Here is a 21,967-nt window from a genome sequence, read left to right on the forward strand (position 1 = left end):
ATTGCTCTCTCATCAGTCTGTGAGGAAAGTTTCCAAATTATAGCATTCTAATTGGAAAGTCTGCATTATGCATGCGATAACAAACTATGTTGTGCTGAATGGCATTTTTTTTAATCCCTTTCTTAAAGGATTAATTCTGTACCAGATTGTGAACAATGGCTGACGTTTAATAGTTGAGATCAACAGCTTCTCCACTGAATTGGTGTCTTTTAGACCAGCAGTAAGTGTCTGCTTTGCCTGTTTCTAACTGCCCATTGTTCGTGGGAGACTCTGCTGGAAGACCAGGGGTCACAGCTGCTGGTGTTGCTGAGTTTTCCCATTTCGGTGAAAAACAGACAACTAACAGAAGATCAACTGCCGAAATGTTAGTTATACAATAATACTTTATCATCAAATCCATCTCCAATCTCTCAGTCAAAATCAGAGACATTTTTGACCTCAAAAAATTTGTACAGACTATTCTTTGTTGAAAATCTTCAGAAATTAAGTTCTTTTGAAATAACTGTCTTCCGTTCAACAATTCAACAAATATTTACTGAGTACTGACTAAGTGACATTAGGCAAGTCACTTTGCTTACTTCCACAGTTTCACCCTTCGGGAAATTAAAAGACTAAATTTGATTGGTTTCTAAGGGCTCTTCCAGTTCTAACATTTTATAAGTCTCTGCAACAGTCTATGCAGCAGAGGATTCTGTTTTTGTTTTCTGGCATATCTGCCCATTACATAGTAACTCTTCTCTTTGAGAATTGTTTCTGGCCCAACTTTGAGGTGTATGCAGGGGGTTCTTATGCTCTGTTTGTAGACCTGGCTGCACATAGGAAGACAGGCTGACCCCTACTGGGCCAATTAGATTTTGTATCAAAAATTTAGAGTTATGTAATAAGACTCTAGCTTAATTGGCTCTGTTCACTTAAAATGAGATGATAAAATGCAGACATTCTGGAGTGACCTTCTTTCATCAGAGGCTCAAGGAAGTAAAGACAGTCATCTGCAGTGAGAAGCAAAGAAGACAGATGGTGTGTGGGAGGGTTGTCTGGGCTCCTGGCAGGATTCCAACATCTGATTTGGGGGCCACCAGAGTTCCTGCCCTCATGTTCTATGAGCAATCTCCCAATCATTTTAAGGAACTCACCATTTATGGCTTAAGTCATCTTTACCTGGTTTCTGCAGCTTGAGAACTAAAGAGCCTAAGAGAAGCTCCCAGCACAGTACATGAGACAGAAAAGGTCTCAGTAAAGAGTAGACGTTCTCACGATGAGGATGCTGAGGATGACAGTGATGACATGATGGCTACGGGACCAGAGAAAGAATGAGGTGAAGAACAAGGAGGCTCACTCTGGATAGCAATCTCTTTGTTCAAATATGAAAGAGGATCCTTTGTTGAAGGACTGCGGTATGGGGTGGGAAGGCAAAACAGGCTTTGGAACAGGCTCCATGGGGCCAGCCTGCTACAGGGAGGGACTCTGCAACGATGGAACAATTGGCATGGTTTATACCTCTCTTCAGCAGTGGCAAAAACAGAACAGAAGGTGAGGAAGCAGGGCTGACAGTGACAAGGAGGATACAGCACAGGGTCAGGGAAACGAGGGGCAGTAGGAGTATTTACCACTTCAGGCTGCTGAGGAGTCAAGTGGGGTCAGAGGGGCTGACTACCTTTCAGAATAGAGAGGGACCGGAGGTCATGAAGCAGAAGAACAGATGTGACGGACATGAAGGTGAGGGAGAAAGGGCTAAAGTTCTGGTCACAAGGGAAAACTCCAGTGCTTTCACTTCATTCTAAGGAGTCCCGTTATCACTTCTCAAGAGCAGAAAGATAAACATCACGTTAGCGGCTCTATTCTAATCTCTACTATTGAGAGACAGAAGGAGGCCTGTAACAGCTGCCGGAAGGAATTAGTACAGCTCCAGAGGAACTTTACAACTTCACTGGTGAAAAACTGGGATTTTCCCAAAGATGAGCAGGGTCCTATTGTTGGCTGTCATGGGGTTCGATTAAGTTGCTTCCTCCTCAGGTGGGCAGCAGGGTCAAGCTGAGAAGAGCTGCTGGAGGGCCGCGAGCCCACAATGAGATATTCAGCAGGAGATGGGAACCCAGAGACAGTGTTTTAACAAAAGCATGTGACATGTGCCAGGCGGCTGCCCCGCAGATTCCAGAGACAAGAAGTCCCGGGAAGCGGCCACCACAGGGCTCTGCCTGTACATGGGCCATGACCTCTCAAGGCAAAGGAGTCACCAGCTTTCTTCTAACAGCAGGAAGAGGAAAATACAGACTGTTGGCCAGATGGAGAGGGAACGTGGGAAATACTTTTGTCAGAGGACATCAGAGAGCCTACGTACTGTCTGCTGGTGTTTAGTGTCTCTTATCCCTTAGAGGATGACTTTTCTAAGCGAGGAAGAAATCATGACACTGGCTAATAACTCTCTTCTGCAGCTGGCGAGGGAAAAAGCGAGCACGAGCTCTCATCTCAGTTGTCTGGCATATGTAGCTTCTGTGTTTAAGTCACTGAGGCCTCGGGATGAAGGAAAGTGAGGAGATGTGAACACTCGGGCCGCACGTGTAAGCCAGCTCACTGAGAAAGGGGGAAGAAAGGTGGGGCCTTTTCTCTCATCAAATTTTATATTTTATACAGTATAATCCAGGAAAGTTATCTGAAAGTGGAGAAATGCCAATGGAGAATATGGAAAGCTGGATGGGACAAAATTTTCTGAAACTTTGAGACAATACAAAACTAGCAACTTTTAACAGCTAATTGAGACAATCATTTCATTCCCTGGAGAGATTAAGCTTTTTATCTCAAGTTTTAGGTTATGTCATAGAAAGTGACAGCAAATTACCAAATAGCATGGCTGCAGCTGCCAATATTTAGTAAGTACTGAGTGCGGAAAGAACAGTGAACAACTGATCATAATCCTACCTCACATTCACACAGACCTCACCGGTTTCAAAATGTTTTCGCATACATTATCACATTTGGGGAAAAAAAACCCCAATTTATAATCAGTATGTTTCCTACTTTTAATGCAAATCTATTTTTCTAGTTACTTGGTTAATTTTCTTACACTGCCCAAGCAATCCTTTACAGATTATTCAATCACTTGGCAAACCCTTTATTAATAAATAAGTTTTGGCCAAGGCTTACACTCCAGATTTCATCCTACTCAGTTCAATTTGATGCCAATTCTTTCATTTTATGCTTTCAATGTAGATATAAGATAAAATTTTGTCCAGGCCAAACAGCCCTGGAGAAGAAAAGCAATTTTCTTCTATATTTCAAGGTGACTCTTTTTAATACAGTCCTTTCCTTAAGCAAGATGTTGGCATCAAAAATATTGGGAGCCATTTCAAATGGTCTTGTTATATGTTAAAAGGTGAAGTTTCTAAATTACAGACCTTTTTGGCAGTGACACACTAAGCAGGTATGTGGCCTTTACAGATCTTTCCCTGTGTTTAAATTTGGCATCATCAATTCCCCTCTCCACAGCAAGACCATCTTCCTTGATCTCAGCAGCTTCCTCATCATGACGTGTGTACATGATTAGTGAGATTGGCCCGATTTCACTCACCACCAGGATAGAAAAAAGACGTTTAAGAGGCAGAAGAGGAGAGGTCCTGCCCAGACCCTACATAGCAAGTCCAGCTCTATTTCAGCTTCATTTGCCTGGAAGGATGTCAGGTGCTGCTGTGATTTTAAAAGGCCAGAATCAAGTTTCTTCTGTTAACAGCCGAAGGCTGTACGCATTTGTGAGAGCTTTCCTTTTCCCTGTCCATGAAATTCTCAGGAGGGTGAGAAGAAGGGATGGGCATGTTAGAGAGTGCAGAGCTCACTAATCTACCAGCTCAGTGTTAGGGATTTTCCTTCTTGGAGTTTACATTTCTGACTCCTGAGGAATAAAGTGGCCCCAGTTAGGTAGGGGGCATAAAGTTACCTGGTTCCAGGTTCTCTGCGTAACACCTAGGGTCTAATCCCCACCCCACAACCTCTTCTGCTTTCAGGACCAAGTCCAAGCAGCAGGAGCCGCCCTGGCCATGCTTCTAGAGTGCAGGACCACACATGGCTCGTGGTCTTGGTGTTCCCTGTAGTCCCCAGCACGATGCCTTACAGATCGTCAGCTCTACTGAGTTGAACAGAAGGAGACAAGCAGACAGGATGGGAAAGGGTGATGGAAAGGAGAGAGAACTACAGATACATCACTCTTCCCACACGATGAGTTACCAGCATAGCATCTTTTAATGCTCCACAGACTGAGTTTGCATTTCAATATGAAAACACCCCCAACCAGTCCTCCACCCCACCATGCCATTTTGGAGAGTCTCACTTAACAAATAATTTATGAAATGATCAACTCTATTATTTCATCTCTTGAGCTCCTCTCCTGCCTCTCCTCTGACCACATGCTAGTATGTGCCCACACACACACAGCCCATGAAGTACAAGAAGCAGAGCCAAAGAGAAATTTAATAAGCTCCACAGCTCCTTTTCAGTCCACTGGGTCAAGTTTTCATAGGAATCCATGTCTGTGGGAGAACTCACAATTTAGCTACAAGCAGATCTCTGTATTCTCTCAACCTGATGATAAAGGGAGAGAACAGAAGGGCAAAACAAGGTGGGAAGGAGAGAGAACATTCCAGCAGGGATGAACTACCAGGCAAACTCTTCCTATTCTGTCATGTAATCTCTTTATTTTGCTCTCACTGAATCCCTTCTCTGGTCTTTCTGAACACTGCCAGTGCTATCTTCCTACAGCTCTCTCTTATCAGCCTGAACTTTCACCCAGATCAGATCTGGGTTTCAACCTTGGCTCCAGCTCTGAATCTTTTCCTCACAGGGCACAATCTACAAAGTCCTGAGTTCTTGCTAAAAATGATTTTAAAACCCTTGCCCATCAAATCCAGACCCTTGTGCTCCCTCAGCAGTGCCGCCTGTGCTGGCCCTGGCTCATCTGCCTTCTCTCTGCCGAGGTGCCGTTTTCCCAAGTCTCGTACTTACTCCATTAGGTCCCACACAGTGAGATGCTCGCCTGCGTTCTCTCTCATATTCACCTGGTCTGAATTTCCTCCATTTAAGTCCCTTCTCTAATGAACTTCCTTCATGGAATTTTTCTGTGAAGGCTTTCACATGGAAACAACTACCCTCTAAAACAGGACAATAAAACTATATCAAGCTGCAAGCACTATAAAATTTAAACATTTTGAGTAAGTAGGTTATTCTATTTGAAGTCTGAGGTATCTGACAAATCATAATCCTCCATGTGGCACATGCTTTACCATTAAAATAAAGACAATCTTAATGAGACTAATAATAACATCTTCTCCACCAACATGCAAAAGTGTGCATGCTAACTATGATAAGTACTTGTAAACAAAAGATAATTAATCAATTTAGTATGTAACCATGTGATAAATCTTTTGAAGAGCGGCAAAAAGCAAGATAAAACTGAGATTTTATGTAAAATTCTTTGTACAGCTAGAGGGAAAAATGGCTAATTATGTTTTTCAATAGAATTCTTTTGATCACTGGCCACTCAGTACAGTTTTCTTGATCCAGGTCTTCAAAGCTGGGATCAGAAGTTTTAATTCAAACGTTTGCAACTGAACATTAATAACTCTAACTTTTCTAACTGCTAAACAGCCATAATTAAATCAAACTGGTGTGGGTTACAGGACCAAAGGCTAAATGGGCAGTTGCCAACTTTTTTCTGGAATCACCTATGCTGTTGCCCCAGAGTGGGAGGACCGCAAAGACTTTGAGTGGGGAGGGGTCTCCCGCTGCTGCAGAAGATGTGAGGGTGCAGTTTCTATCTCATACATACTCACCAGAACTGCAGAGAAGCTTCCCCCTCCCTCCCACGTTTGTTTGTTGAAGGATCGTCAGACAAGAGAAAAACAAGCCCTCTTTGGAATGTATTCCACACGAGTCGCCTTTTTAGAAATAACCCTTCCAGGTGCCGACATGAATATTCACCAGAGTGTGCTGGGCACAGGGGCCAGTCTCCATGCCATGTACACTAATCCTGCAAAATGTATTCCAGGCAAGCTACCAGGGTAAACTCCTGTACAGAAACCAGGCTTTCTGGTGATGGATATTGGATGGCTGAAAGGAGAAAATCTGAGTGAAGGAGACAGAGATGAATAAATCACTCACATCTGTCTAAGGCCCTGCTGCAGCTAGACCTTGCCACTTTGACTCAAGCACAGCATGCGGCTTCATTAGAATACTGCGCTCTGTGAGTTACACTGTTTCTTTTGTTCATCTGGCTTAGCCTTCCTCATCAAGAAGAACAAACATTTATCTCCCCTGGGCCCCACAGCTCAATCTGTTGGACCCCTTTTTACTCTCTTCTTGTTTGGCTGATAGGACCTACACAGCAATCCAAGAACACAGTTCTGGTACCACGAAGGCACCCAGTGTGAGCGTATGCGTGCACACACACAAACACACACAAACACACACAACCCCAGCCCACTCTCTGTCATTGCTCTGACTCCTACTCAGAAAGGTACAGTCAGAAAGGATGAAAAACCTCACAAACCAGGGAAGGAATCATGCCCAAGGTGGTGAGATCACAGACTTATCAGGATCCTTCCACTCTGGTACCGACTTGTTAAGACTCAACACTGAGATTCATGCTGAGGGGCAGAAGGGAACCTGGCTAAAGCAGGGGTCTGAGTCACACACAAGGACTGTCATAACTAACACTCTTCAGACAATCAATATTTAAATATCAGGGGCTGGGAGACATCCCTGGGGTAACTTCCAAGCAACTGGTGCTGGAACTGTTCTGGCTGTAAGCACAGTTTGTACCCTAATAGCTTGGGGGGTATTCAGGAGCTTGGGGACTCCTTGCAGGTCAAAGAAAGAATGAATGTGAGCAAGGAAGAAGAAAACAGTGTAGTTTCAGTGACGTTCTGGATCAAGTTATCTCCTTAGCCTATTAGGACCACAAAGGGCTCCACTAACTCTCCTTTAGCCTCTGATGGACACAAGGACATCCCAAGGCAACATGGTATAACCGGCAGCAGCAGCAGCAGCAGCAGACGGGGCCAGAGTCCAACTCTGCCTCTATCTTGCAGCCTCATCCTCTCAGATTTATACTCTGTTAAACGGGGTGTGAGGGTAGGGAATACAGGGAGATGGATTCATTTGGATGATCTGTGATTCCTTTTTTCTTTAATCGTTTTTGCTTTTAATTACAAAGTAATACATGATACATCCTTTGGTACTTTTTACAAAGCATCCATCATAAAAAGGTGTTTACTAAACGCAAAAATTATAAACCAATATATTCAAAAGTATTCTTTAGCAACAGAACCCCTTTTACAAACAATTGCCTTAGAAGGACCTCAATATCCATAACAGATAAAAGTAGAGCTGCTCTTAAGGGCAGATTTGGGGCTGAAGCCTCACCTGCCAGACCTCCTACTGTGGCAGTCCCCAAGGCCATCCCCCCAGAACACAGCAGGAACCACTGGGTCATGCTGTGTATCTTAACCTCAAACTCAATGCTGATATTAATATTTATTCCTTTTAGTAACAGGCTTATAAATATTATTATTCACATTTTTTTGAAACCATGAAAGGCAAATGGATTCTTGCCTTTCACCTATCTGGACCAGAGCTGTTAGTGAGGAAAGGAGCTGAACAGACAGAGCATTGGTAGACTGACCCATGGTGCCTTTTTTGTAAGTAAAGTTTTATTGGAACACAGCCATGCCCTCTTGCCAGAGTTGAGCAGTTGTGACAGAGACTATAGCTTACAAAGTCTGAAATTACTATCTGGCCCTTTATGGAAAAACTTTGCCAATGCCAGGAATAGACAGAAAACTGAAGCTTTTCACCAAGGTAAGAAATAAAGGTATAGTTGAAGGCTAAGCTTAGTCCAGAAATGTCTAAAATCTCTTTCTTCTGTTGAAAGTGTTTCAGCAGATTTTCATGCAGCAAACTCCACACGGAGAGTTTAGATTCTGCTGTAGTCCGAATCCCATCTTTGTTATGTAACAACTGTACTGATGATTCTTGGCTTGCCTTTCGCCCCAAATATCTGATATTTCTGCTAAGAATCAAAGAACAAGAAAAGAAATGGGAAAAGCGGGGAGAGAGAGAAAGAGAATGGAAGAAAAAGAAAGAGTTTCAATTAAAATTGAAAACCTGAAAACCATTCCCAAACCCTCTCTATTCCTGGAACCAATGACATGCACAGGAGCTACAGTCCCAAACTCCACAGTCATGATCACCAGCCTCCAGATCTCTAGTAAAGAGCACGGAAGTAGTAGGGTAGGGTGAAAAGTTACAGAGACATTTAAAATCAATAAACAACAACACACACACAAGTTACATAGTCGTGATAAGGCAGTTAATACAACAGCAATAAAATAATAATATATCAGTTAGAGACGAAGATGACACCACAGACTAAACCACACCAATTAGGGAGACAGTGCTGTTTACTGGTCACTACTGGGAGAAAACACATTTCTAGGATCAATCTCTCTGCTATTTCTCCAGCACTGTGATTATAAAAAGCATCTTATAAGATACCTGACCAGGGCTATGACCACAGAACAATAAAAACCTTAGAGTGCTTAGTGTTTTAACAAAACTACTCATTTGAAATCCTTAATAAAACCAATTTTAAATTGGTGACTCTATTTAACATATTCTTCCCAAATTGTTCCACATAATCACCATGAATTCTCTAATTTTTCTTTGAGTCCAAAATAGACAGTTAAGATCTCACTATAGTGAACACAATCATGACAAAGCCATTTACCTGTTCTACCAAGAATGCTATTATCAATATTGTTTACCAGGTTAATGCCAACTCTCAAACAATTCTCTACGATAATGCTTTATCTATTTCTAATAGGACTGCTATGAATTTCCTAATAAAAACACTACTTGATTACAGATGCTTTATTATTATTTTAAACCTCAGGGAAGAAATGAATACAGGAGGTTAGACATCAAGAAAAGAACTGACAAGGGTATGCATTAGACATCAGGGACTTTGGAACAAGATCCATTATCTTAGACCACAACTACCCCTTCCCACAAGGTTCTTGAGGTAAGTACATGCCAAGGGAAGTCCTCGCAAGTGAGAAGCAAAGGGGTATTTTGTTGTTAGTAGAATTTTCGGCCCAAAACTCTAATGTAAAAGGCACAGGACATAGAGCACTCCCTTTTCCCAAGTAGGTTATGCCTGAATCGGTTCAACCACTGTAAGCTAGGAGGCCTGTTCTGTCCCTTCTTCTACACCCAAAACTTACTCTTGGTTCTTACCATTACGATTCAAGGAAGGATCAACTAATACACATTCTAATACCACTAAAACAGAGTGGTCGCAGGAGAGATCATGGTCCCCTGCTGCGTACACTGAGCTATCTCTGGGCTGAGGCAATAACCTTACTCTGGCTGCCCTGAAACATAAAAGTGGCAGTAAGAATGCCCAAGGAAAGCAAAGAATGTGTCTGCTTGCTGTGAGGACCAAAGAGAAAAGTGAGAGATCGGGGAGAGGCAGGAACAAAGAGGGAAGGCAGGGCCTCTTTCTAGCAGAATCTGTCCTAGCCCATGCTACTTAGGGCCCAGTAGAAGACAAGAGGCATAAGAAGCAATTCCACTGAACTGTGGCCTACTCTCACTCCTGCAAACTCACCCATCTGATCAGCATCTCCCCTAAAAGGAACCAAATGCTTTGACCAGTTTGGGGAAGGAGTGAAATGGGGAAGGGGAAGACACCAAGTGGTAGGAAAAGCAGAGGGTATTTTAATTTCTTCTCCCAGGATCTATCGCGGTATTGCTACACTCACCCTCCCACTCACTGTACTTCTTGTTTCGAATGTTCCAAAAAACCAGAAACATTCACTGTAATCTTACAGAACAAAATATCACATTCCAAGAACTTAGGAGGAAAAGACTGGAGGTCAGCCTTTAACGGACAGTTATTGCCCAAATCCCCTTGGAAAGTCAGAGGTCTTTGAATGTATTTTTTTCATTCTATGGCTGATGGGCATGACTGTTTTAATTCTAGATCTTAAAAATGGAAAATGTTATTTCCAGCAAAACTTTAGGCATAATTAATCTACCATTACAAAATAACATGAATATGCAGTGAAGTTTCTGGTATTAGAACTTTACATGTACAGAAGAAAAGTCAAGTCCCTATAACCCGGTTAGGTAAATAGGTATTTTGGTTAATCAAATGTGTCTGGTTAACAGATTCCATATAGATTATGAATTTTAACAAAAATTCAGGTATGTTTAAAATATTCTTAACTAGAGTAAAACCACACCCAAAATGTATTCTCCTGTTGATCACTCAGAGGACTCTTGGGATCTTGTCTGCCTCCCAAACTGCATTAGGTACACCTATTATCACTGTGCTGGTAAAACACAAAGACCAGTTACAGTAAGTTAAATGTTAGTGGTTTATAACAGAAACTTTCAAGAGGTAAATTTCACAAATAAGAAATCAAACACATAAAATCAGAAATGCTTCTTGTGTGGATCAGAATTACTCAGTAAGCAGATACAGATTTTTAACTTACAGAATATTTTTTGAAGCTGAGAATAATATAAACTACAATTATTATATTTTAATGTTTTGAATACATCTAGAAGCTGTAGGCTTAGAGGGCATCAAAAAATGAAAAAAAAAAACCCTAATGAATTAGATCCTTTTAAATGAGCAAATTTAATGGTATATGAATTATATCTCAATAAAGCTGTTAAAAAAAAAACTCAAAACATGAAATACAGAGATTGATAAAAATTTCAAAGTAGATGTGAAATGTCCAGTGGGGGGTAGGGTTCTGTGGCAGAGTTGATGACTGGATGAGGCAACTCCCTACCATGACCCTCAGTTTCTTTGCCAAGCGTGCTAGCCTGACTGCATGACATACTTTTACCTAATAACTAACAGGAAGTCAGCTAGGTGGGGCTTCAAATAAAGCTTCGGCTTCTCCTAATAAAAAGAGACAGATCTGGCTGGCAGGGCTCTTTATCCTTTTACCTCTTTGCCCTTCTCCTTATTCCTGCCCAAGTTTAACATGGTAGTTAAAGCCGTAGCGGCTCTCTTGTTTCTCTGAGGCAAAAATAGAGGTAGAAAAGACCAAGAAAATCAAAGAGGCTCACTGGGTTGCAAAACCAATACTAGAAGCCACCCACCTGTAGACTTTTTCTTATGTGAGACCAAAAACAAACAAATAAACAAAAGCAAAATAAAACAAAAAATATTTTTTAAAACATTTAAAAAGTCTTTCTTAATCAGGTTCTTTGTTATTTGCAGCCAAATGCAACCCAAATGCAAACTCCTTTGGAGCAAATGAGGGCTAGTAATAAAAATAAATGTTGTCAATCTTAGGAAATTAAGGGTGGGTTGAACCAGAAGGTCCAATACCTTCTCTCATTTTCTTTTTACGGACGTAGGAGGCTCTGTAGGACTGTGCAACAAATTAGAACCTTTGAAGGTAGTTTTAGTACCAGTTATATCACCATGTTCATGGTGGAGAGAGAGAGAAGTAAAGTCATACAATAGTATCTTCACATCTTAAATGGAGACAGTGAAGCAGCTAAAACTTCAGAACTACTGAAAAACACAGCAACTAAAAGGACCATTAAATTGTATGGAAAATCTAAACAATCTTGAATGGTGCTCAGTTTCAGTAAAAGGATAATGTGGCAAGGCTGGTAATGTTATAATCACTGAGGGACACAGTTTCAGACATCATAAGGTGAAGGGAAGAAAGAGGATCTTTACTGTTAGTTCTTAAGGGCACAAGGAAAAAAAGTCCAGGCAGAAGTAAAAGCACACTCTGCACTTATCTATGTAACCAATATTCCTTATACTGAATCTGATACATTGTTGAAAGAGGTAACACAGCAGGAAAAAAGAAAAATGATTCCTCAGCAGGATCTGAGGCCCTGAGTGTCCAGGAAAGTTACTGAAAGGAGTCCTTGAGGGGCACCAACCAGCCTGTCATCATAATCACTTTTCCTAAGAGGAGGATAAAGAATGGGGGTGAATGGACATGGAAGAAGCAAAAAGAAGTGGTGGCAGTTTTTCTTGATCTCAGTACTTCCACTTGTTTCTAACTAGAGATACAAGAATGTTTTGGTCAAGTACCTCTGTGGTTACCAGTTTACAAAGGGCCAAGCTTGTGGAGTTTGGGAGTCAGGTGGGAGGGAGAGATACACTGACATCAGGTGTTACCAAGATGCACCAAAAGCATCCTACAAGGTGACAAATTTGGCCTCCTGGGGGAAAAAATCAGAGATTTCTGATTTAAGAGTACCAGAGAATTGAAAGTTTTCAAAGATAGATTACTGTTCTGGATTAATTCAAGAACTAGTTTCTTAAATGACTGTGACCCTTCATCAGGTTTCAGAATAGCTTCATTTACTTAATACTCAGAAGATAGATTCAAGCAATCTGATGTATTAAATATGTAGAAATTTCGGTCAATTTGCTGAAAGTCCTAAGCTTCTGTTAGCCCTCACGAGAACAGCCACACTTCTGTGACCCTGTAAAGGTGATCCCGGGGGAGCAGTGTGTAAAACAGCTACCAAAGTAAAACCACAGAAGGAGGTTAATACTTGCCATTCATTTGATCTCCCAAGGTGAATGATTCTGGTTTTTAAAATGATTGTGTAAAGCACTATTGGTAAAGTGAGCATTTGTTTTAGAGGTGTCTCAAATAACAATTCTGGATAATTATTAAATATACATTTATGCATAAAATATTGGGTCAAATGGGACTGACACCCTCTGTAAAAATGTCTTCTTGATGGGTTAATCTTTGAAAACTGAAAGGATTTTTCCTTTCATGTGTTCAGCTGTATTTTATGACGACTAGTTGTCAAGTTCTCTAATCAAGAGAGATGAACAGTTGATGTGAGGTAAATTAAACACACACACACACACACACACACACACTTTGGTAGGGAGGGCATTTAACCTTTCCTGTTTCTCCAAAGAACATCTGAATTCTAGGCCCTCTCCTGTATTTTTAACAAGCAATTTAGTTGCCATAGCAATACTTCCTGGTCTTGAAATGCCTCTAGGATGGAACTGGCTGAGACACATTCACCATTCCCCCATTCTGCTCTCTGTTTCCAGGCTCTAGCATTTCTGGTCCCCTTTGTGTTCACAAAGTTCAGACTCTAGCATCTACTGAGAACCAAAGATATAATTTTTTATTCAACAATTTTTCTAGGAACCAGAGTTCTGAAGGTGATAAGAGAAGACTTTAGTGCGATGCAGATAGGCTGTGAGAGAAACAATGTTTGGTAAATAAATCATGAATCAGCGAGACAGGGACGAATTCCTTGTTTCAGGGCTGTGACAGACGATGCTTAACATGACTGATATGAAGCAAATTTTGTAAAATATCTTTCCAATTGTGACTAGAATTATAGGCAATCTTAATCCAAGCCAAAGGATGTTTTAGATGTTTGTTGTATTCTTTAGACTACAAAAAGGGGAATTTTAGCTCTCTAGGCTGCAAAGAAGACTGTCCTAATGTAAGTAAGTGTGTGCCTGCCTGTGCATCACTCAGACAATGAAATGGAAGCCGCCCAGAATGTGAGGCCAGCGTCCTCACCTGTGCGCGTGTCAGTGCCTAACACCAGAATTCCATCTTAGTCATTTACTGGAGATGCCAGATCTTTAGTAGTTTCCTCACATACACTTAGATCAGACACTGAGCAAATATGATGTCCAGTTTAGTTGATAGATAGAACTCCCTTTAGTTGCACTAACATACTATGTTGTCAGCTCAGTCAATGAGTGTTTATTGAGTACTCACAGCACAGAGTATGTACCAGGCACTTGGAAATCGTTGCGAAGACCCAAGTCCACCTCAATCCTACAATCACTGACTTCAACTCGACATTATCTGTGGTCCTATAAGAACTTGAGGACAGCACAGATGTAGAAAATACTCAAATAAGTACAGAACATCATTTGAGTCATTAGCTTCCATTCCTCTCCCCACCCTTATGGACTAAACCTTCATTTGGAGATATTAAACAGGACATAAAATTGAATGGTTTGAGATTCCTCTTTTCCTTTCCCGCGCCTATCCTTTGGGAAGGAAGTGGAGCAATAGTTTAGCAAGTGGTCAGCAGTGGGAAAAAGGAAAAATAGCAATCAAAAAGGGGTCTCAGTAATTTACAAACTGAATAGATAATCTAGAATGGTTGCAGCCACACAACAGTGAAAAGGCAGCTGAATTGGGCATGAGCTTAACAGCTCACAGAGAAGAAAAACTAAGCCGTGATGAATAAGGACCACAGAGACTTATCTAATTTTTTTTAAAAAAGGATCAACTTGCTATTGCTTTGTTTTATCTATGCTTAATAACTGCAACACATAAACTGATTTGTGGTTCAGAAATTCTGTGCCAGATTAACTTTTGTAAATTGTAGAACTGGTTTTTTTCCTCTTGCAAAATAAAAACCTCATCTCCACAGACTAAAGAGATTATGAATACCCACCAAGCACATACTTTAGGCTAGATCATTTTGTTCTAACATAATATATTCATATAACATTTTCTAACTGAGGAACTAAAAATATTTAGTCATTAACTCCTTAATCCTCATAACACCTGGAGAGACCATGGTTTACTTAGTTGCATCTATCTGTGCTGTTTCATCTTCCAACAGCCTACTTACTCACAATTAGGTTAGTTAAAGCACTGTGGGTATTTTACTCACAGTATTGCACATATCAATTACAAAACTGTCATTTTCAAGCTAATGTAAGTATTGTTAATTTAATTGGCTATCTTATAATTAGGATTTCAACAAAGCACTGTCATTTATTAGCTGAAAAAGACTGGGTGATAGGTGTGCTTAATGCACAGCATATGTTGTGAGTTCTCATACTAACCTGAAAACACTTAAAAGGAAATCATGATTAGCAAGTAGAAAGATAATAAGTCTTAAACTAAGGCGACAGAGGGACTATAAACTAAGACATTAGGTAGATTTGGTTAGTTATTATGACTCTATCCTGGTCTTTTTATGTGGTCAGACCCCTGAAGATTTCCTGTTATTTAAATTTTAATGTTTTTAAAATGGTATGAAAATGATGTAATTACTACTCAGTTACCCGCTTTTTAGGCACATTCCAGGCAGTTTCTTTTTCTTTCAAATAAAATGAGTACCCTTCCCTGTGCCTGTAAACCTAGCAGCAGTGGAGACAAACTCCTTTATTTCCCAGTTACACTGCCTGCTCTGGCTCTTGGGAAAGAGAAAGAAATGTTGAAGATGGGGAGAGAGTTTCCTGTACACTGCAAGGCCTAGGACGCCTCCTGCTGTTTCTTTTCTGGGAGTGGCTGGATAAAGGCAGGTCAGGAACAAAGAAGGTGGCTTCTAAAGGCAGGACCGCCTCCCCAGCTCTGCCCCTCCTCTCCTCAGCAAGGAAAACTCTCCTCTAATGGTGCTGGTGAAACACTCGGATGGGTTTGTGGCGGTGGGTGGGATGATGACTGAATACAGAAACAGCAACAGAACATCTGAGGGCTATCTTCCCTGAAAGTTACCTCCATCGCCTTGCCTCTGACTCTCCCCTCTCCCTCTGCTGCACCACCTTGGCCTCCTTTCTGCTCCGCAACCTGCCAGACATGCGTGCTCCACCACGGGGGGCCTCAGCCCCCTGCCTGGGCAGCTCATCCCCCAGGTCCCCAAATGGCTTGCTCTTGCCATCCTTCAGGCTCTGCACAGTGAAGCTTCCCTGGCTGCTCAGTCTAAAACTTCACCCCTAGTCCTCCCTCCTGATGACTCCATCTCTGAAATACCTGACATACTACAAATAGTGTTGTTTACTGGTGACTCGCCACTGCCCCACCCCTGCCCAGTATCAGTTCTATGAGAGCACTGATGTTTGTTTTCTGTATTCAATGTTGTATCCTCAGTGTTTATAACAGTGCCTGGCACACAGTAAAAGGCCCAAAAGGCTCCATAAATGTTTGTTGGATGAATGAATGAAAATGAGGGAGAGGAGGAGATGGTCAGAGATCATGTTTCAAAGTCGGCCTTTCCAGGATACCACGAGGGTATTTATTAGTACTAGACATACCAGTAGGATTAGGCTCCCACTGACTGTGGTGAGCTATGGGCATCGTCTGTCAAGAGAGAAGCTATGCTTGCCCACCCAGCCATAGGGTAAATGCTCAGGAAAGGAAGAAATGGTTTCTGTGGATGAAAACAGCCCAACAAAAGAAATCTCATCTACAAAATAATTCTGTCCTCTCTTGGGAATGAAGAATTCAGTGATCAAGATAATTCATCTTTGAGACCTCTGCCTTTGGTGTCCATCCTCTACAAAGAAACCTGAACGTTTAAAGTCAGTGCACCTTGGGACTGGGCGCCCAGAGGAAGGGCTTCCAGAGTTGCCAGACCTCCTCCCTCTCAGACGGAGAAAATGTTAGTCACTCGGCTCTGCCATGCTCTCCCTCTAGGTGTTGACTCAGAATCACTGGGCTCCTTCGGATAGTGACTAGGAAAGCAAGTCAGTCATCACAAGCAATAGAAGCTGTGGGTCAAATGTCACTGACTAATCAACCTGTCACTTGTCAATTACCCATCCCCATGAAGAGATGCCACTGATCTAGTTTCCTGTCAATAGACATCTGTCGGGCACATCAGCTGCTGCTAACCATGGCCTGCCAGGGTATCCAGCATCGTCCACAGGCATTGGCGGTTAAGAAATCCCTCTCCCCTTCTTCTTGATAATGTCACAGAAGAGGCAAATGCAGTTCCTGACAACATAATGCTAGCTTCACAGAGACGTGTCTCTTTGAGCGCTGAGCCAGTTACATGGAGCTTCAGCTGCATGGATTTTCTCACTGCAAAAGCAATAGCTGGGTTTAAGGAAGCTGGAGGCTTCACACTGTGCCGAGATAACACAATTCTGCCTTCGGTGGTGCTCATGCTCATCATCCCCCCTCTGAGTCAGGAAGAGAAAAATTGTTTTTGGGAACCATCTTCATTCCACATTTAAAGAAAACCAAATGGGCACTCTTCTCTCTCTTAAGCTCTGGTGACACCTTTTTCTGGAGCTAGATTCAGCATCCCCGATTCTCTGAGTAGAGCTAGAGGCCAAGGTAGCCCCGCCACACAAAAAACCTGTTTGTCTCTCTGAGTTGTCACCTTGGCAACGACCTCATGAGGTCCCTGCTGGATCTAAAATTCTAGATCTCCTACTGTACTCACTATAATTTCCCCTTCTATCTTGATAGACTACCTCATCTGCACTTTCAGTCTGTCAAGGGACACTTATTCTGAGTTGCCAAAGGCTTTTGTACCAGGTGAGGCTGGGAGGAGGCAGCAAGTAAACAATTATAATACAAGCATGACAAATGCTCTGACAGGAATTACATACAGAACATGTGGGATCATTGAAGAGGAGAAGTCTAAATCAGTCCAGGAGGTAACAGAAGGTTAGGGAAGCACTGCCAGAGGCAATGGAGTCTTCAAAGGGTTTTAAAGCCAGGTAAAAATGGGCAATGAGAAGGTGGTGAGAGACACATGCAATGAGAACAGTATGTTCAGAGCTGAAGGCACGGGGTAAGAGAGGCGAGACACACGTGCCAAACTGCAAGTAGCTGGATACCTGCAGGCTGAAACAGCACGTGTAGGGGTGGGCGGAGAGGCAGGAGACAAGGCTGTAGTCAGGTCATTCTTAATGCCTCTGTCTGAATTTCCTCCTGAAGGCAAACAGTAACCATAAATCCTCTTAGGAAGGGGCATGACAAAGGTACAACTGTGGTAAGGGCAGTGGAGATGGGGAAGAGAGGAAGGATTTGTAGATATGTAGGAGCTGGTACTGCCAGCTCACTGGCTGAGTGGGGGAGGTGAGGGAAAGGAAGGAATTTAGGAAGACTCCCATGTTTCTGGCTCAGCAGATGGAGAGATGGGCAGTACCACTGAATGAGAGGAGGAAATCACGGTATGAGGCAACGTGAGCAGGGAAAGGGGAGGAAAATGGAATTCTAGATGCACATGGAACATTGTTAGGTGGCTGGGGGAGTGGGGGGATGGGGGACATGTGGGGTAAGTAGACAGAACACATGGGATATTAAAAGAGAGTGGGCAGAGGTGCTAAGCTGCCAGTTTGCTTCCATCTTCACTGGCAAGAAGACTGGTCTTCAAATCAGAAATGGCAGAACAAACATAATAAAGAGAACATTGAAGCCCCAAATAGGTGAAGTGAGAGAAAGAGAGTCAATTTAAATGATTTCAAGTCCCCTGCTTAGATGAGTTACACACGAAGCCTGCTGAAAGAAATTGCAGATGTAATCTCAGAGAAACGACTGGTAAACTTCAAGAAATTGTGGAGACTATAAGACAAGAGGAGGACAACTGTTTTCCAGATTTTCAAAGTGAAGAGAAAAAGACTATAATGGGAAATATTCAGAGAAGTTTCACACCATTTATGACAAAAATTCTAGAATGGCTTATTACATAGATAGCTTATAATTACTTCAGTTAATGCACACAGCTGAGAAAAAGCAAGGAGCGGGTGTTGTTTGCTATCTGACGGAAGTTTGTTTGCACTGGTAGTTTGTCCAGACTGATTGTGGCCTGTCTCCTCTCCTTCCTAAGCACAAAGTGAGTTGTCTGGCCTGCAGTATGAACTCAAGCTTCTCTATCTGTGATTTGTTGCCTGTGGTACTCAGCCTGTATGTGGCCCTTTATGAAAACAGACTGACAATTTAAATAAAGAAATTCAAAGTCTGAATTCTCCAAGAAATCCAGCATCACCTGTCAGGGTACCCCAGGGAACCGACAAGCAGCATTAACCTCTGTAGTTATTAGCCTAACATCAGTAAACCTTTGTCTATTAGAATCCTACTACCTTATTTTTTGGTGCTATTTTTTTCTTTACACATACTCACTTTAAAGTGAGAACAGGAAACAATAAAGCAAATGTGATGGAGCATGATGGGGGGAAGGCAGCCATGTCTTACCAACACGTCTATTCCTGGCAGGCTAAGATATAATGTAAAATATGTACATTAAAATATATATGTACACATACACACACACACACACACACACACACACACACAACATTAGTCTTTCAGAGACCTTCTTAGAACCTTAAAAAAACAAAAAAGGCAGCCTATTCAAGACCCAGATGGCTCTCCTGAACTAAAGTAAATCCTCTGGGGGATGTCACCAGTCTCACATTTTACAATTATATGATCATACAAATCAAGCAATATTGGGTTAAAGTTCCCTTCATAAAACAAAACAAAGCAAAACATAATGAAAACCACAACCAAAATCCAAGACATGAAGACTCATATTAAAAAGATCTTTTAGAACCAGGTCTCATATTCAGATCTGTTTGGTTAATATACAGTCATTTATTAAAGCTGAAAATGATTTTTGACTCTGTATAACCTCTTTTGACATTATCCTGTTAAGTCCCTAGCCAATACAAAGTGAGACTTGACTAGGAGGTAAGCTATATCCAGGATGAGGCCCTAGTCCTCTTCCTCCACAAGCCTAATCCAGTCCCTCCACAAGTCTAATTTTGGTGCATCTCCTCACCAGAAAATCCAAACAAGCACCTTGTACATCTTTGTCCCTTCCTTTCCATCCCCCTTCTTGATATTTAGAGCAAAGAACAGAAGAGTATCTTCACTGAAGTTGCTGGGATCATCAATATGTCAAAACATAATTGCACGTGTGTTCCATTTTAAAAGGAATGAATGAAAAGGAATCTTCTTACCGTATTGACCCGATCATGTATGGCTGTGCCAGCTGAACCACAATTGCACCACTTCCTAGCTGATGACATGTGTAGCCAGAATCCCAATCATAATTCTTGGTGTCCCCGTTCAACAAGGCATTTCGGCTCCGACTGACTCCTTCAATCACACTGGCACAATCGGCAATTGTTGCAACATTCTCCATGGGAACTGTGAATCCAACACAAGATTCAGCATCAAGATAAAGAAGCCAAATATATCACAATAGTGTGCTATGAACAAAATTAATTACTATCAACGATAAAACAGAATTAGAGCATCTTGATTATCTCAAGTTATGAACACATTTTCCACGCCCAATAGCTTTTTAAAAAGTTGAGCCTAAGGTTGGAATGAACCAAACTACATATAGTAATCAGTCCTAAAGAATTTTATTATAAAGAAACATGATATCCTATAAAATACAGAATGCATAAATACACTGCAAAATATTACTACAATGGGAAACCACACAGTAATTGAGATTAATGAACTACAGCTATATACAAATGAGTGAATCAAAAAACAATATTGAGTGAAAAAAACAAGGCACAGAAAAATATGGTGTATGAGTTCATTTACACAAAGTTTTTTAAAAAGGCAAAACTAAAAATTTACTCTGTTTAGGAATACATGCATAAACACAAAACTAAAAAGGAAATTCAGGGAAATATTACACTAAATCCAGGATTATCTGTCTGGGAAGAGGGGAGATGAAATCTTGGAGGGGCTGCAAAACTACAGGTCTTGTTCTATTCTCAAGCTAGGCAATAGGTACACAGACACATGTTTTATCAGTATTCTCTAAAGTGTACATATTTATTACACTTAATTTGTTTAAAGTAGCTTGATATATATGGATTCAGTATTTCAGAATTCACAAAGCAGGAAAACAACCCAGGACATGGTATCAATCCCTTTTCAGAATATACAGTTGCCTTCAGGCATGATTCATTTCCCATTTTTATTTGTTTACTATTCTGAGCATTTCAACACATATGCTTGTCTCTTTGTTCATGAACTGCTGTATTTTGAAACACCAGCTGTTTTGATTCTGAGTCTCTCTATATACATCAACCTGTTCATTTATAAAAGTCTAGGGTTTCCACAAAATGATAGCTGTCCAAAAATGATGTAAATTCTCTAAACACTGAGAAGAGAATGATAAGAGGTGAGGGCCTTTTAAGTCCCTTGGGACCTTTTTCGTGCATTTACTGGTGCCGGGGTTTTCTTCAGACATTTAAGTTATTTTCCCCAAATCTACAATTAACCTTAGCTACTCTCATTCAAGATTTGCAGCTTACTTTACATAATTTTTAAGTGGATTAAAAAAAAGACAATTTCTCATTAGATACATACTGTATTTTCAGTAATAATATATTCTGTGAAAAGAGAGAAGGTGAGAAGTACTACTATCATGCCAAAACATTTCTTACTTTTTAACGATGTGGAAAATAATGTTCCACGTATCTTCTAAGCAACGTGTTTATTTTCCAAAGTTGGGCATGCCTGTACTTGAGCCCTCATCTTATATACCTTCACTACTTGCTTTGTTTCCTGCAGATGAGAACAGCCATCCACAGATAAAGGAGAGAGAAAGGGCATGAAGAAGAGAGAGGGGATGGATTTTCTGCAGATGAATCCCTTGACTATGAAGCTTAACTCCAAAGCAACAAGCAAAAACATTCATGAAATAACCTGTGGGGACAGTTTCCTGGCAGAGAAGGTGCTTAGAGACAAGTCCTCCATGATTTCGAAAGGAGAAGAGATAAAGGACTATGTTTAGAGGCTAAGTCATGGTACCACTATTTCATGGAAAAGGGGAAGTATTCTGTGATTTGGAAGAGAGAACTTAAGGAAGTGGCATAAGATACACAGTAAATTGAGCTGAGACATAAAATCATACTGTAGGCAGCCTTAGGCTGCAGTAACAGTCTCCATTCTCCCAGGTGCTTAAATAGCACACATTTATTTTTCACCCACCCTATGCATTCACTGATGATCAGCAAGGTGGCTCGGAGCACTGTATCACTCAGGGAACCTTGTGACGGAGGCTTTGTATTGATATGTGCTTCCTTAATCACAGCAGCAGTGAGAAGAGAGTGAACTGGCTCTTAAGACTCTTCCCCCAAAGCAACACACATCACTTTGCTCACATTTTTTTATTAGCTAAGGCAAGTCACAGGGTCTCACCTAACTTCAAA

General features: G+C 41.3%; 1 protein-coding gene across 2 annotated transcripts in view; it reads right to left on the bottom strand.

The window, feature by feature from the left end:
* Positions 1 to 21,967, bottom strand: part of BTBD9 (BTB domain containing 9) — a 206,959-nt gene that overhangs the window by 70,737 nt on the left and 114,255 nt on the right. For both annotated transcript variants that reach the window (XM_032462990.1, XM_032462991.1), the window contains one exon: positions 19,745 to 19,934. In XM_032462990.1, coding sequence (XP_032318881.1) covers positions 19,745 to 19,934 — 190 coding nt within the window. The remainder of the gene's footprint in view (positions 1 to 19,744; positions 19,935 to 21,967) is intronic.

Source organism: Camelus ferus, chromosome 20 (genome assembly GCF_009834535.1).
Source record: "Camelus ferus isolate YT-003-E chromosome 20, BCGSAC_Cfer_1.0, whole genome shotgun sequence".
In the NCBI taxonomy this organism is placed as follows: Eukaryota; Metazoa; Chordata; class Mammalia; order Artiodactyla; family Camelidae; genus Camelus; species Camelus ferus.